Genomic DNA, 14172 nt, shown 5'->3' with positions numbered 1-14172 from the left:
CACAACTGAAAAACAGCAACAATGTAGTTATATAAAAGTTGTCTCCTCTATTAGATTATGAGCTCACTGACAGCAAAGCTGTTTGTTATTTTTCCTTTATTTTTATTCCCAGTGCTTAACAAAACCTAGATGATTGAAATAAGATTACAGAATTTGTGGATAACAATAAATATAATTTACAATTATTACTTCACATAAAATTTTAGGAAGAAAATGTGGCAGTATGTCTTGATATTACTGACAGTTACACATCGAAATAGTATGTGACCCTGGGCATCTCTTGACCTCAGTTTTTAAAGTGACTTGACTAGATGATCTTTAAAGTTGTTTTTGTTTCCCCAGTGCATATTTTATGCAGAGGGTAGGGGCTGGATCTGTGCTTTCACTAATATAGGCAAATCTCAATGATGAATTTCCTCTGGAAATGCAATCTGGAACAATCTCTGTCTCAGCAAAGTTGTCTAGAGCACTGAAAGTATAAGTAACTTGCGGAGAGTCACAAAACTAATAGATGCCAAAGATGGCACTTGGTCTTAAAGAAAGGAACTTTGGATAGAGACTTAGCAACTATAGATCTGAATAGACGACGATGACCCAAAGCATACTCCAGATGTGGTAGAGCTATATACAGGTGCCTATGTTGAAAGGGACCTCGTGATGCTGTCTTTTACACCACTTCTAGTGCCTAACTATCCTCTGGTAATGTTACAATGTGTGTGTATACATACACACATATGTATGTATGTGTATATATATCCATAATGCATTTTACTCTTCACCATCTTTATTCTTAAGAGATTGTGATAGTATCTGTGACATTATCTCAAAGAACAGGGATATTGAAAAGATGGGATTTTATTTCAGCGACAGCACTGGAAATCATTAGAAGCACTACACAATATCCTAAATATAATCCAGCCCATTTTCTCATTCCTTTTCAGTTCTGGGCCAAGTTTGTTCAAACTGCATCCCTTAATCTAGGCAACAATCATTCTTCACTCATTTGGTTTTTCTTGTGCAGATGTTTAGGTCAAATTCTTTTTTCTTTTCTCTACTATTAAACATTTCTTAATTTATCTAATATTTCCCCCCATTTAACGTAAAAACAATTTTTAACATTTGCTTTTTCACATTTTGAGTTCTAAATTCTCTCCCCAGGCCCTCATTTAGAAGACAAGCAATTTGATATAGGTTACACATATGCTATCATGCAAAAACATTTCCATGAGTCATATTCTGAAAGAAAACAAACAAAAAAGAAAACAAGAACGATAAAAGAAAAAAAGTATGCTTTGATCTGCATTCAGACCCCATCAGTTCTTTCTCTGGAGATGGGTAGCACACTTTTCATCGTTAAGTCTTTCAGAATTGTCTTGTATACTTAGACTGCTGAGAATAGTTAAATTATTCACAATTGGTCACTGTATACTATAGCTGTTACTCTGCACACTGTTCTCCTAGTTCTGCTCATTCATTCTGTATCAATTCATGGAAGTCTTTTCAGGTTTTTTTGAGAGCATCCTGCTCATCATTTCTTACGTCACAATCATATGCCACAACTTGTTCAGCCATTCCCCAGTTGATGGATATTCCATCAATTTCCACTTCTTTGCCACCACTAAAAAAGTTGCTACAAATATTTGTGTACATAAAGGTCCTTTTCCTTTTTGTTTTTTATCTCTTTGGAATATAGACTTAGTGGTATTGCTGAGTCAAAGGGTATATATGGTTTTATAGCCCTTAGGACATAGGTCAAAATAGTTCCAAATTGCTCTCCAGAAGGACTTAATCACTTCACAATTCCACCAGCAGTGTAATATTATCTCAAATTTCCCAAATCCCCTCTAATCCTTATCATTTTCCTTTTTCACCATACTAGTCAATCTGATAGGTATGGGATGGTACCACTGAGTTCTTTTAATTTGCATTTCCCTAATCAATAGTGTCTTAGAATATTTTTATATGATTATAGAAAGCTGATTAATTCATCTAAAAATTGCTTGTTCATATCATTGGTCAAATTGTTTTTAGTGAATACAACCACTCTGTGGTATCATGCTAAGTTCTGGGGATATAAAGTGAAAATGAAATAGTATAGGCTCTGAAGGAACATACATCTTCTCAGGGAAGAAAAGGGTACATATAAAATTGCAGAGCAGAAAGAAAGAGAAAAAGAAAGAAAAGCAGGTAAATGGGAAAGGTACCAACAGCTGGGGGAATCAAAGACCTCAGAAAGAAGGTGGTGCTTACACTGAGATATGAAGGAAACTAGGGCTTCAAAGAGAAAGTGCTGAGAAAAAAATGAATTCTAGACATAGGAGACAGCTCATGCTAAGGAATGGAAATGGGAGATAGATTTTGAATTTTATGTCTAAGGCTTAAGAAGAAAGAGTTTGTGTATATCAAAGATAGCATTAATGGTAGCAAGGAGGCTGTATAATGACTGAGGAAAACACCTTTGGTGAACACATACCTTCCTGTTTTATGTTTTGTTTGCCATTAAGTGAAGGGTCAGATGACTTCTTTCTGTACCTGTCAATGAATTTTATCTGATTTTAATGTTTATATGGGGAACGTGGAGCAGAATAAGAAACTCTCCTGAGCTCTCCCAAATTCCCCTCTAAAAAACTTTGAATGCCTCAAAATGACTTTTGGAACTGCAGAACCAACAAAAGGTCAGGGTAAAACAATTCTCCAGCCCAAGACAACTTAGAAGATAAACTGGAAAGGTCTGTCTCACTGAGGTAAGGATGGAGCACAATCTAGCACAAGCAAGTCAAGAGCAAGGCCCAGTGAGACCCTGAGCCCCGCAACCCCAGTGAAAGCCTGTAGCAAGGTTCAGCACCACCAGGCAAGCCAGCAGTAGGCCTTGACTCACAAACCAGGACAGGTCTTGAGGAATACTGAATCAGCAGCAGTGACTCCCAGAGCTCTCAACCCACAAACAATAGGACTGGTCAGGAGATTACAGGGGACACTTTACTGAAACGGAGTGCAGGATTCTGTTGCATTGCCCAAATGGGGATCAGAGTCACAGGCCCAGGTCACAGTTCCACAGTAAGAAGGAACACTAGCATATCAGAGCATCCAGCCACAGTGGAGCAGCATTCCTAGTCACAGTTCCAGGGTAGAAAAGAGTGCTTGTAGTCACTCATAAACTAAACCACAGGTCTAAAGAGCAGTAACCAATTATCACCTTAGATCATACCACCTTAGAAGATGAAAAAACTTACAGGTTCCCAGAACTGGCTCTGAAAAGAACAGCACAAAAAAATGTGAAGCTAGGTACTACTACTATTCCCACCACCCTAGGGCAGAGACCAAGTTTAACATAAAACTAAAAGTCTAGAAATAGCCTGGAAAAATGAGCAAAAAATCCCCCCAAAAAACAAAAAAGAACCTGACCATAGAAATTTACGATGGTAACAGGTTAAGAACAAAACACAAAGGAGGACAACAATGTCAAAATGGATATATGAGAAGACTTAAAGAAAAAAGTGAACTGGAGTCAGGTCAAGAAAAACTCCTAGAAAAGGCCAAAAAAGATTTTAAAAAAACAAATTGAGAGGTAGAAGAAAAATTGGGAAAAGAAAAGACAGTGATGCAAGAAAACCATGAAAAAAGTGCCAATAGCTTGGTAAAGGAAGCACAAAAAATGGAAAATGATGTACTAAAGAAAACAACTCCTTAAAAAGTAAAACTGGCCAAACAGAAAAGAAAGTACAAAAATTTACTGCAGAAAACTCCTTAAAAAGTAGAACTTGCCAAATGGAAAAGGAAGTACAAAAGTTCACCAAAGAAAATAATTCCTTAAAAATTAGAATTCGGCAAGTAGCACCTAATGACCCTATGAGACATCAAGAATCAATCAAACAAAATCACAAGAAAGAAAAAAATAGGAGAAAATGCAAAATATCTCATTGGAAAAACACCTGATCTGGAAAATAGATAAAGGAGAGATAATTTAAGAGTTACTGGACCACTTAAAAGCCATAATTTAAAAAAAAAAAAAAAAAAGCCTAGACATCATCTTTCAAGAAATCATCAAGGAAAACTGCTCTGATAGCCTGAAACCAGAGGGTAAAACAGAAACTGAATGAATTCACCTATTACCTCCTGAAAAAGATCCCCAAAATTAAAAACTCCCAGGAGTATTATACTTAAATTCTAGACCTCTCAGACCAAAGAGAAAATATTGCAAGCAACCAGAAAGAATTCAAATACTGTGGAGCCACAGTCAGGATTACCCAGGATTTAGCACTTTCTACATTAAAGGATCAGAGGGCTTGGAATATAATATTCCAGACACAAAGGAGCTAGAATTACAACCAATAATCAACCACCCAGCAAAACTGATTATAATCCTTCAAAGGAAAAATTGGACATTTACAGGGACATAGGACTGTAGAGAGCCAGTACTGCTGGAGTCCAGAATGTAAGGTACTTGGGATTTGTACTAGCATAAAGGCTGATGTTCTCAGGAAATTGGGTCACCATCCTACTCCTGATAAGCAAGGATGAGATCGGCCTGACCCTGAATGTGTACCCCGAGGTTGTTACACAGAAGGAGCTAAGATATGGAAGTAGAAGATATAAACTAAAAATGTTCTCATGGGAATAACCTTGCTTGCTTGCTTGAGAGAGTATATAAACTTGACCCTCAGATCAATAAATCAGTCATGTACCAGTCATGTACAGATGGTACAGGCTCGCCTAAGCCCCCACTGCTGTTAACACTTTCTTTTCTATCAACCGCCATGCCTTCGATCTGCCAGTTGCTGGCAGAGAACTTTCAAGATTATGGATGAAAAGACCAAAGTCGAACAGAAAATTTGGTCTTCAAATACAAGACTCAAGAAACACATCAAAAGGTAAACAGGAAAGAGAAATCATAAGGGATTCAATATGGCTCAGCGGTTTATATTACTACATGAGAAGATGATACTTGAGAACTTTATCAGTTAAAAGAAGTATATATAGGCAGGGTGTGGGCATGAGTTGATTATGATAGAATGATATAAAAAAACAAAGTGAAAGGGTAAGAAAGTGGAATGCATTGGGAGGAATGGAAAAGGAGGGGTAGAATGGGGTAAATTTTCTCACATAAATGAGACAGGAAAGAGCTATTACAAAGGGGAAGATGGGGGGATAGCAAGTATTGCTTGAACCTTACTCCCACTGGAACTGGGAGGGAATAACATACAGACTAAGTTGAGTACAGTAATCTATCATACCCTATAGGGAAATAGGAGGGGAGGGGAATAAGAGGAGAAAAGACTGATAAAAAGGAGGTTAGATTGGGGGAGGCGGTGGTGAGAAGTAAAACACTTGTAAGGAAGGACAGGGTAAGAAGAGGGAGTAAGAGAAGGATAACAGGAGAAAACAGGATGGAAGGAAATACACAAGTTAGTAAACATAACAATCAATGTGAAATAAAAAAAAGCAGAGGTAGCAATCATGGCCTTAGGAGAAAGCAAAAACAAAAATGGACCTTATTAAAAGGCATAAGCAGGGTAACTATGTCTTGCTAAAAGCTAAAAGGTACTATATACCATGAAGCAATACCAATGCTAAACACATATGCATCAAATGGTATAGCATCCAAATTTTTAAAGGAAAAGTTAATGCATCAAAGCAGGGAAGAGACAGTAAAACTATACTAGTGAGGACACTCAACTTTCCCTTCTCAGAACTAGATAAATCTAACCAAAAAAATGAACAAAAAATGTTAAGGAGGTGAACAGAATTCATATCTATGAGACCTCTGGGAAAAACAGAAAAGGAATAGAAAGGAAGATACCTTTTTCTCAGTAGTACATGGCACCTAAACAAAAACTAACCATATATTAGGACACAAAAACCTTACAACCAAATGCAAAAAGCAGAAATACTAAATACATCCTCTTTAGATCATAATGCAATAAAAGTTACAATGAATAAAAGAGTCGTGGAAAGACAGGTTAAAATTATTTGGAAACTAAATAATCAGAAAGAATGAGTGGGTCAAAGGACAAATCATACAAACAATCTATAACTTCATTAAAGAAAATGACAACAATGAGACAATATACTAAAATGTATGGGATGCAGCCAAAACAGAACTTAGGGAAGAAATTTATATCTCTAAATGCTTACATCAATAAAACAGAAAGAATAAATCAATGAAATGGGCAAGAAACTATAAAAAACAGAAAAAGAACAAATTAAAAATCCCCAATTAAACACCAAATTGCAAATCTTGAAAATTAAGGGAGAGAGTAATACGACTGAGAGTAAGAAAACAACAACACTGAACTAATAAATAAAACTAGGACTTGGTTTTTTGGAAGAAAAAAACAACAAAATAGATAAACCTTTGGTTAATTTGATTTAATAAAATGAAAACCAAATTGCTAGTTATCAATAATGAAAAGGGTGAATTTTAGGACCCATTTTGCTCAAATAGATGTCAATAAAGTTGACGATAAACGGATGAATATTTACAAAAATGTAAATTGCTCAGATTAACAGAAGAAGAAATAGAATATTTAAATAATGCCACAGTAGAAAAAGAAATTGAAGAAGCCATCAACGATCTCTCCAAGAGAAAATGCCTGGGACCAGAGGGATACAAAAGTGAATTCTATCAAAAATTTAAAGAAAATCTAATTCCAACACTATTTAAACTATTTGGAAAAATAGGCAAAGAAGCAGTCCTACCAAATTCCTTTTACAACACAAATATGGTGTGGATACTCAAACCAGGAAGAACAAAAACTGAGGAAAAAAACTTTACACTAATTTCCCTAATGAATATTGATGCAAAAATTTTAAATAAAAACCTAGAATGAAGATTGCACCAATGTATCACAAAGGTCACACACTATGGCCAGGTGGGATTTACACCAGGAATGTAACAAAATACAACACCTGTTCCTATTTTAAAAAACCCACTAATTAGCAAAGAAATAAATGGAACTTTTCTCTAAATGATCCATTTAAAACCATCAGCAAGAGAAGAAAAAAAATTGAAAGAATAGGCAATGTGGAAACAAAACTATTATTCTTTGTAGATAACAGGATGGTATATTTACAGAATCCTAGAGAATCAACTAAACAAGTAGTAATAGTAGTAATAATTAACAGCTTTAGCAAAGTTGTAGGATATAAAACAAACCCTTACAAATCACTGGGATTTCCATATTACCAAAAAAGCCCAGCAGCAAGAGAGAGAAAGTGAAATTCCACTTAAAATAACTGTAGACAATATGAATTGCTTGGGAGTCTACCTGCTAAGCCAAACCCAGGAACTAAATGAATAAAATTACAAAACACTTCACACAAATCAAGTCAGATTTAAACAATTGGAAAAATATTAATTGCTCACAGGTAAGGCCAAACCAATATAATAAAAATGTCAATTTTACCTAAATTAATTTACTTATTCAGTGCCATACTAATCAAACTACCAAAAAATTATTTTAAAGAGCTAAAAAAAATTTATGACCAAACAAGAGATAGAGAGTATTACAGGATGTAAAATGGAAAATTTTGATTATCTTAAATTACATAAACAAAACCCATGCAGCCAAAATAAGGAAAGCAGAAAGCTGGGGGAAAATGTTTTTTTTACAAGTATCTCTAATAAAGGCCTCATTTCTCAAATATATAGAGAACTGAATCATATTTATAAGGATACAAGTCATTCCCCAATTGATAAATGGTCAAAGGATATGAATAGGCAGTTTTCAGGCAAAGAAATAAAAACTATAGTCATATGAAAAAAATTTTCTGAATCACTACTGATTGGAGAAGTGCAAATTAAAACTCTGAGATACCACCTCACATCTAGCAGAATGACTAATTATGTCAGAAAAAGAAAATGATAAAAGTTAGAGGGCATGTGGGAAAACTGAGACACTAATGGACTTTTGGTGAAGTTGTGAACTGATTCAAACATTCTAGAGAGCAATTTTGAACTATACCCAGAAGATGATAATTCTTTGACCCCACAATACCATTACTAAGTCTGTATCCCAATGAGATATATGAGAGAGGTGGGGGGGGGGGGGGGGAGGGAGAGAAAGGGAGAGAGAGGGAGAGAGGGAGAGGGAGAGAGAGAGAGAGAGAGAGAGAGAGAGAGAGAGAGAGAGAGAGAGAGAGAGAGAGAGAGAGAGAGAGAGAGAGACCTAGTTGTACAAAAATATTTATAGCAGCTTTTGTTAGGGTGGCAAGGAATTAGAAATTGAGGGGATATCTATCAATTTAGGAATGGCTGAACAAATTGTGGTATATGATTGCAATGGGATATCGTTTTGCTATAAGAAATGACAAGCAGGATGATTTCAGAAAATACTATAAAGACTAACATGAACTGATGCACACAGTAAAGTGAGCCAAACTAGGAGATCATTATATAACAACACTATATGATGAAGAACTGTGAATAATTTAGCTATTCTCAGCAATACAATGATCCAAGACAATTCCAAAGGACTTATGATGAAAATATACTATCTACCTCCAGAGAAAGAAATGTTGGAATCTGAATGCAGATTGTAGCATACTGGTTTTCATTTTCTTTATTTTGGGGGAGGGAGGGTCATCTAGGTTTTCTTTCGCAACATGACAAATGAAAATGTTCTGCATGACTACATATGTATAAACTACATTAAACTGTTTACCATCTCAGGGTGGAGAATGGGAAGAGAGGTACACAGAGAATTTGGAACTCAAAATTTTAAAAAATAAATGTCAAAAATTATTTTTAGATACAATTGGGAAAAATAAATTATTAAAACCATATTCATGTAAGATACTGCACTGGAGAAAAGCCTTCTAGGCTGAGGTTTTCTTGTTTTAAATCAGGCATAACACGTTGCACGTCTATGCTACTAGAAAAATTTTTTTCTGAAATAAAAACTAGAATGTTACAAAGTGACACTGAAATAGTCATTCTGCAAAGCAATTTGTAACTGTGTCCAAAAGGTTACCGAACTGTGCATACCCTTTAATCCAACAAAACTATAAAAATGCCTACGCCCCAAAGGAGTTCTTTATGTTACATAAAAGAAGTAGAGACGAAATGCCAACAAATTAAGAAACAGCTGAGCCAAAAATAATATGTGAACATAACGGAATACCACTGTGTCATAGAAATAAGGAAGCAGGGGGTTTCAGAGAAACTTGGGAAGATCTGTATGAATTGATACAGAGTAAAGTGAGCAGGACCAGGACAACAGTATACACAATCATAACAACTCTGTAAAGACAAGCAGCTTTGAAAGGTTTAAGAATTCTGATCTAAGTAATCATCAATCATAATTCCAAAGAAATGATGATGAAACATTTTATCTTCATTACTGACAGAGGAGGGACTGAAGAGTACAGAATGAAATATATTTATTAGACATAACTAATGCAGAAATTTGCTTTGCTTAACCATTCACATTTATTATAAGGATTTTGTTTTCCTTTCCCCCCCTTTTTTCAATTGAAGGAAAGTCAGGAGAAGGAGGAAGATAAAGCAGATTTTTGTTACATGAAAAGAACAAAATAAAATGTTAAAAAATCACTGCAAAGTCGTTTCAAGTCTCTCAGCTCATCATTCACTTCTAATTATACTTATTCAGATAAGCAGCAACCTTTAAGGAACATAAAAAATATTTTACAAAAGGAAGAAAATTTTCTTTAAAATAAAAAATAAAAAGGAAGAAAAACAGCAAGAATTCACATTGTTATTACTAAAAATCCAAACCATTAGGCATTAAAAATCACTAATACTATAATTCTGAACAATTTATGTGATGCAGTCATAATTTATCCGTATGAACAAATAAAAGTTCTCCTCATTTAACATTCATTAGTAAGACATATCTGGAAAGTTTGGAATCAATCACCGCAATAACTTCTAACTGAATAATAATCATAGATCATAGTCACTTTGAAATGGGTCTTTAAAATAACAATAACCTACCATATTATGTCTTTTTAGTATAGTAAGCAGCACATTTTGAAGTTAAAAATATGAGTTCAAATCCTGCCCTCAAAATTTTACTAGCTGTTTAATAACAAAGGGTAGGTCATTTAACGTCTCAGTGCCTCAGTTTCCTTCTCTTTATTATCTACCTCACAAGACTGCTATATAAAGAAGGACTTCTGTACCAAAAGTACTACATGTTATTATTGGTGGAAAACCTGGGAAATGACAAAGAAGTATCAAAATGACAATAACCATAGCTAATTTAATTTTTTCCAATTTGTGTTTCAATTATTATCAAATTTATAATATTTTAATTAATTTAATTTAATTAATTTTATAATTTATAATTTAAATTAATATTATTGCATAGTGAACACATGAATTATTTCAATGGGAAGACTGAAATTTAGCTGTATTCTTATTTTAAAGTCAACAAGCTTTAGTGGCAAAGAGCAAATTATTTTAACATTAAGAACAAAAAACAGCATGTTGGAATTACTTGTTAAACTTCAAAAAGATGCACACAAATTTGATTTGTTCTTCATAAATGCAGCACCTATATCCTTTTAAAGGGTCCAGTATTTTTAAAAAGTTAAATTACTTTGGGGATAATTTATTTTGTATCAAAACTTTATTTTCTTTAATAAATGTACTTAGAAATCATCAGCTAGAAATTCATGCCATGCAAAAAGCTAAAAGCAGCTTTTCAAACTAAGCAAAAAAATCAAAATGAGCATTAGTTTTTCTCAGCCCAGCTTTAAAGTGCCAAGGATAGCCTCTAAACAATTCTAATAAGGTAAGTGAATGAGAATTCACAAAAAATTGCTGTACCTGTCTCTGTTTGTTAAACCCAGATTTACACTGCTTTAAGAAAGGAATAAAACAGAATGAAAGATAATATTAAGATGAAAACATCAAAACACAATGCTTAATAACTAACAGATAGTAGCACTTGAACCACTCATTTTATTTAAAAAAAAACAAAAACAAACCTAAACCCTGGAATCTAATTCTATAACAATATATTATGGGACATCATTATTTGATACCCAATGTTGACATGTGCTGTTTTTAGACAATTTATATGAAGTGAAATTCAAAAGTATCTAGTCTATGAAACTTCAGAACTTACCAAATATTAAATATTACCAAATAACAGTTTAAAATTAATTAAGAACACCCCCCAAATTTGAGAAATTACAGTTGAGGGTTATTTACCTTTTTTTTAATTTTTTACTTCTTTCTTTTTTTATTTCTTTCCTTTTTAACAACAAATGTTCTATCATTTTGCTACAGGTAATATAAAATTAATTAACTCAAACAAGCATTACATAACACAGAGCATGTCCACGAACATATTTGAAAGAAAGTACTCTGTTCTTTTATAATAGGTTTGTAAAGTATGAGGAAAAACCCCAAACCACGACATTTTAAGGGTAAAAACCTTCACAGCATGCAGTAAGAAACTAAAATTGACTATGGGAAGCATTGACACATTACTTTTAATACATTTTTATAGTAATGCAGATTTTTAAAATTCTAATTAAAGTCAAAGCATGTGACAATTACTCTTATTATCAAACATACAATTGTTTCTAATATTCTAAAATAATCTGTATTGCTATTAAGGTATCAAGTTAGTTGACAACGCTAACTCCTTAAAGCTGATATATTACATCCTTGCAGTAGGATTCTACTAACTTTATATGTTTGTTTTGAAGTGGCCAAGACTGAGCTTTAAACTTTAAATTACACAAATGCTTGTGAATGCAAATGATCCTGGACACTTTAAGAGTATCTGAAACTGATATAATTTTGCTACAAGGAAACAACTTACTAAAATACCAACTTCATTAAAAAAGAAACTAGTTCTAATAATGCAGGAAAATGTGTCTTTGCTACTTCAAATCAAAATCACAGCCACAAAACTAGCAGATGGAGAGTCTGAAAGATGGGTTTTATTTAACACTACATTTGTAAGGTTTGTTTTCAAGGCAATCTTTTGAAAATCATTGAACTTTTATAAAACTTCAATGCAATTAATTTTATCACTTAATTTTTTGATAGTTATAATACTTAGGCATTGAAACTAACATATGTCTGTACAAATATGTGTGTATGTATTGCTGCTATGGACTCAAAACCTTTCCATTAAAATGTAATTAAAGATTATATCTTCATTTTTTTTTTCAAGTTCTAGCCTGGAATACAATACAATGACTTTCAAGTAGGGAACAAATTACTTTTTTTAAGTTACCCTTCAAAAGACAAAAAAGAATAACTTGTCTGGGTCTGAGCTAAAAAGGGGGGGGGGGGGTGATGGGGTTATTTGAAAACTTTTTGAATCATTTCCGTTTTTCAAGCTGACTCACAAACTGACAAGAACTGATGAGTAGTACACAACATGAGCAGCTACACTGTACAGGCTTTTTAAACAGTTCTGAATGCACCTTATTCCTTACCCATGGCATCTTTATTTTTCTTGTCTTGGCCTCGTCCTAAGCAGAGATAGTAAAAAGTATGGTTTGGGTATAAGGACAAAAGTTCTTTTAAAAGTAGGTTAGGATATTCTAAACCAGAAGTGAAGACAGGAATATACAGTCAATTCCTCAACTTAAGCCATTTCATACTTAAGCCTTCTACTTGTTTGAAACTAATTAAACATCCATTTATCTCTTTATTTCAGGTAACTAAACATATGAACATAAAGGCATACAAATTTTTCTTTCCTAGACAATCTTAATAATTCTTTGAAAAATATTCTGAAACTCCTTTTATAACTGTTCTTAAAGACCTGGTAACTGATTTTTATGGTTTGGGTTGTTGCTGCTAAGTTGTTCTTAAGTAGAAAGTAATGTTGATAGCTGTTAAAGTATGAAAGAGGGATTGGCAATAAATATAATAAACTGACTTTATAGCCCATTGTTTTCCTGGTGCCCTTTATTTGGTCTGACAGTGAGTAGCTTTACTTTTAAATGATTTACTTTTTAAAATTCAATAAATGAGAGAAATATCATTACCATTATCAACAATAAGCATTTACTGAAAACCCACTTGAGTAATTTGAGAGTACAGCTCAAACCAATTTATGGAATGATTTTCAATGTCACCACTTACTACAAGAAAGTTTACTGCAAGGAAAATAATGCACTGAGATCCAAACTACATTTGGAATCATTCTTTAAGAGACAAAGACCAACCAAATTACTAATTATTAACCTTTGAATGTTGATAACTTCAGTAAAATGAATGAGAGTTTTTAATCTACTATATTTATCCATGACAAGTACGAAACTGCTATTCATGAAATGTTAAAGATCTAGAGGAAGATCTGTATCAGGTAGGGTGGATTCTTTGTGGAGGATCCTATGAGAGAACTGGTGACAAAGAATTTTATCTGTTAAGATGACATGGTTAGGTTGAAATCTGCACTGATGTATGAAATACCCACAAAAGTGCACTGAAGTATGTAGCATTTTCTGATACATACCTAGTACAATGGGTAGTCTCATTACCAGGCATCAGGGTAATAAAGTCTTTGGTCATAACATCTCTTAAAGCCCATACACTAAGTCATAAAAGGGTTGAAATATTTATCAGAATGAGTTACCACATCCCAAAAAAAGTACTGATGTACTAAAGAAGTATACTCCTTGATGGCAGAGGTCAAGACAATTTAAATTCTTCTAACCTGAGAACTTGGCAAAGTATTCAGCACAAAGCAAGTGGTTAAAAAATATTTGTTGTTAATTGTGAATAATATATACATATCCATTTTACTGAAATTGAGGCCAAATTTTACTATTTAAAATGAATACAGGACTTTAGTATCACTATTTTTACTTTCGCTGTTTGTCTTATTTTTATTTAATCCTTGATCAGGAACACGTTTAACACTTTTCTTATGAAAAATGTAATTTAAAATAATGTCTTTTTGACATTCTTTTCAAGAATGAAGTGTAATAAATAAATGATGGTATTTTTACAACATTCTTTTAGTTAAAACATCTGTATCTTTAAATGCTTATATGTTGCTTTGGTTAGAAGTTCACAGAATAACATCCTTATAGATTTATTTTCAGTTCCACTACTGAATTAACTCTCAAAAAGTTGAGCTATGTCTTTATTTATTTTTCTAATTAATCCTCTACCATAAAAACCAATCCCATATGCTACTGTAGTTGTTAATTGTTTTGTTCAAAAGCAAAGCA

The 14172-nt window shown here is 33.4% G+C and overlaps 1 protein-coding gene across 9 annotated transcripts in view; it reads right to left on the bottom strand.

The window, feature by feature from the left end:
* Positions 1 to 14172, bottom strand: part of KIDINS220 (kinase D interacting substrate 220) — a 212213-nt gene that overhangs the window by 67924 nt on the left and 130117 nt on the right. For 5 of the 9 annotated variants that reach the window (XR_011972476.1, XR_011972477.1, XM_072634281.1 and 2 more), the window contains one exon: positions 10793 to 10825. The exons of 3 other annotated variants lie outside the window; for them this stretch is intronic. Coding sequence is in view for 4 of the 6 variants with exons in the window: in XM_072634281.1 (XP_072490382.1) it covers positions 10793 to 10825 (33 nt within the window). In the remaining 2 variants the exon portion in view is untranslated. Of the gene's footprint in view, positions 1 to 10792; positions 10826 to 12423; positions 12460 to 14172 lie in introns of all 9 variants that reach the window. One more of the 9 variants, XM_072634282.1, reaches the window with a different exon arrangement.

This window comes from Notamacropus eugenii, chromosome 1, assembly GCF_028372415.1.
Source record: "Notamacropus eugenii isolate mMacEug1 chromosome 1, mMacEug1.pri_v2, whole genome shotgun sequence".
NCBI classification, from domain to species: Eukaryota; Metazoa; Chordata; class Mammalia; order Diprotodontia; family Macropodidae; genus Notamacropus; species Notamacropus eugenii.
Note: the sequence above shows the minus strand (reverse complement) of the source record. Positions and strands in the feature narration are given on the sequence as shown.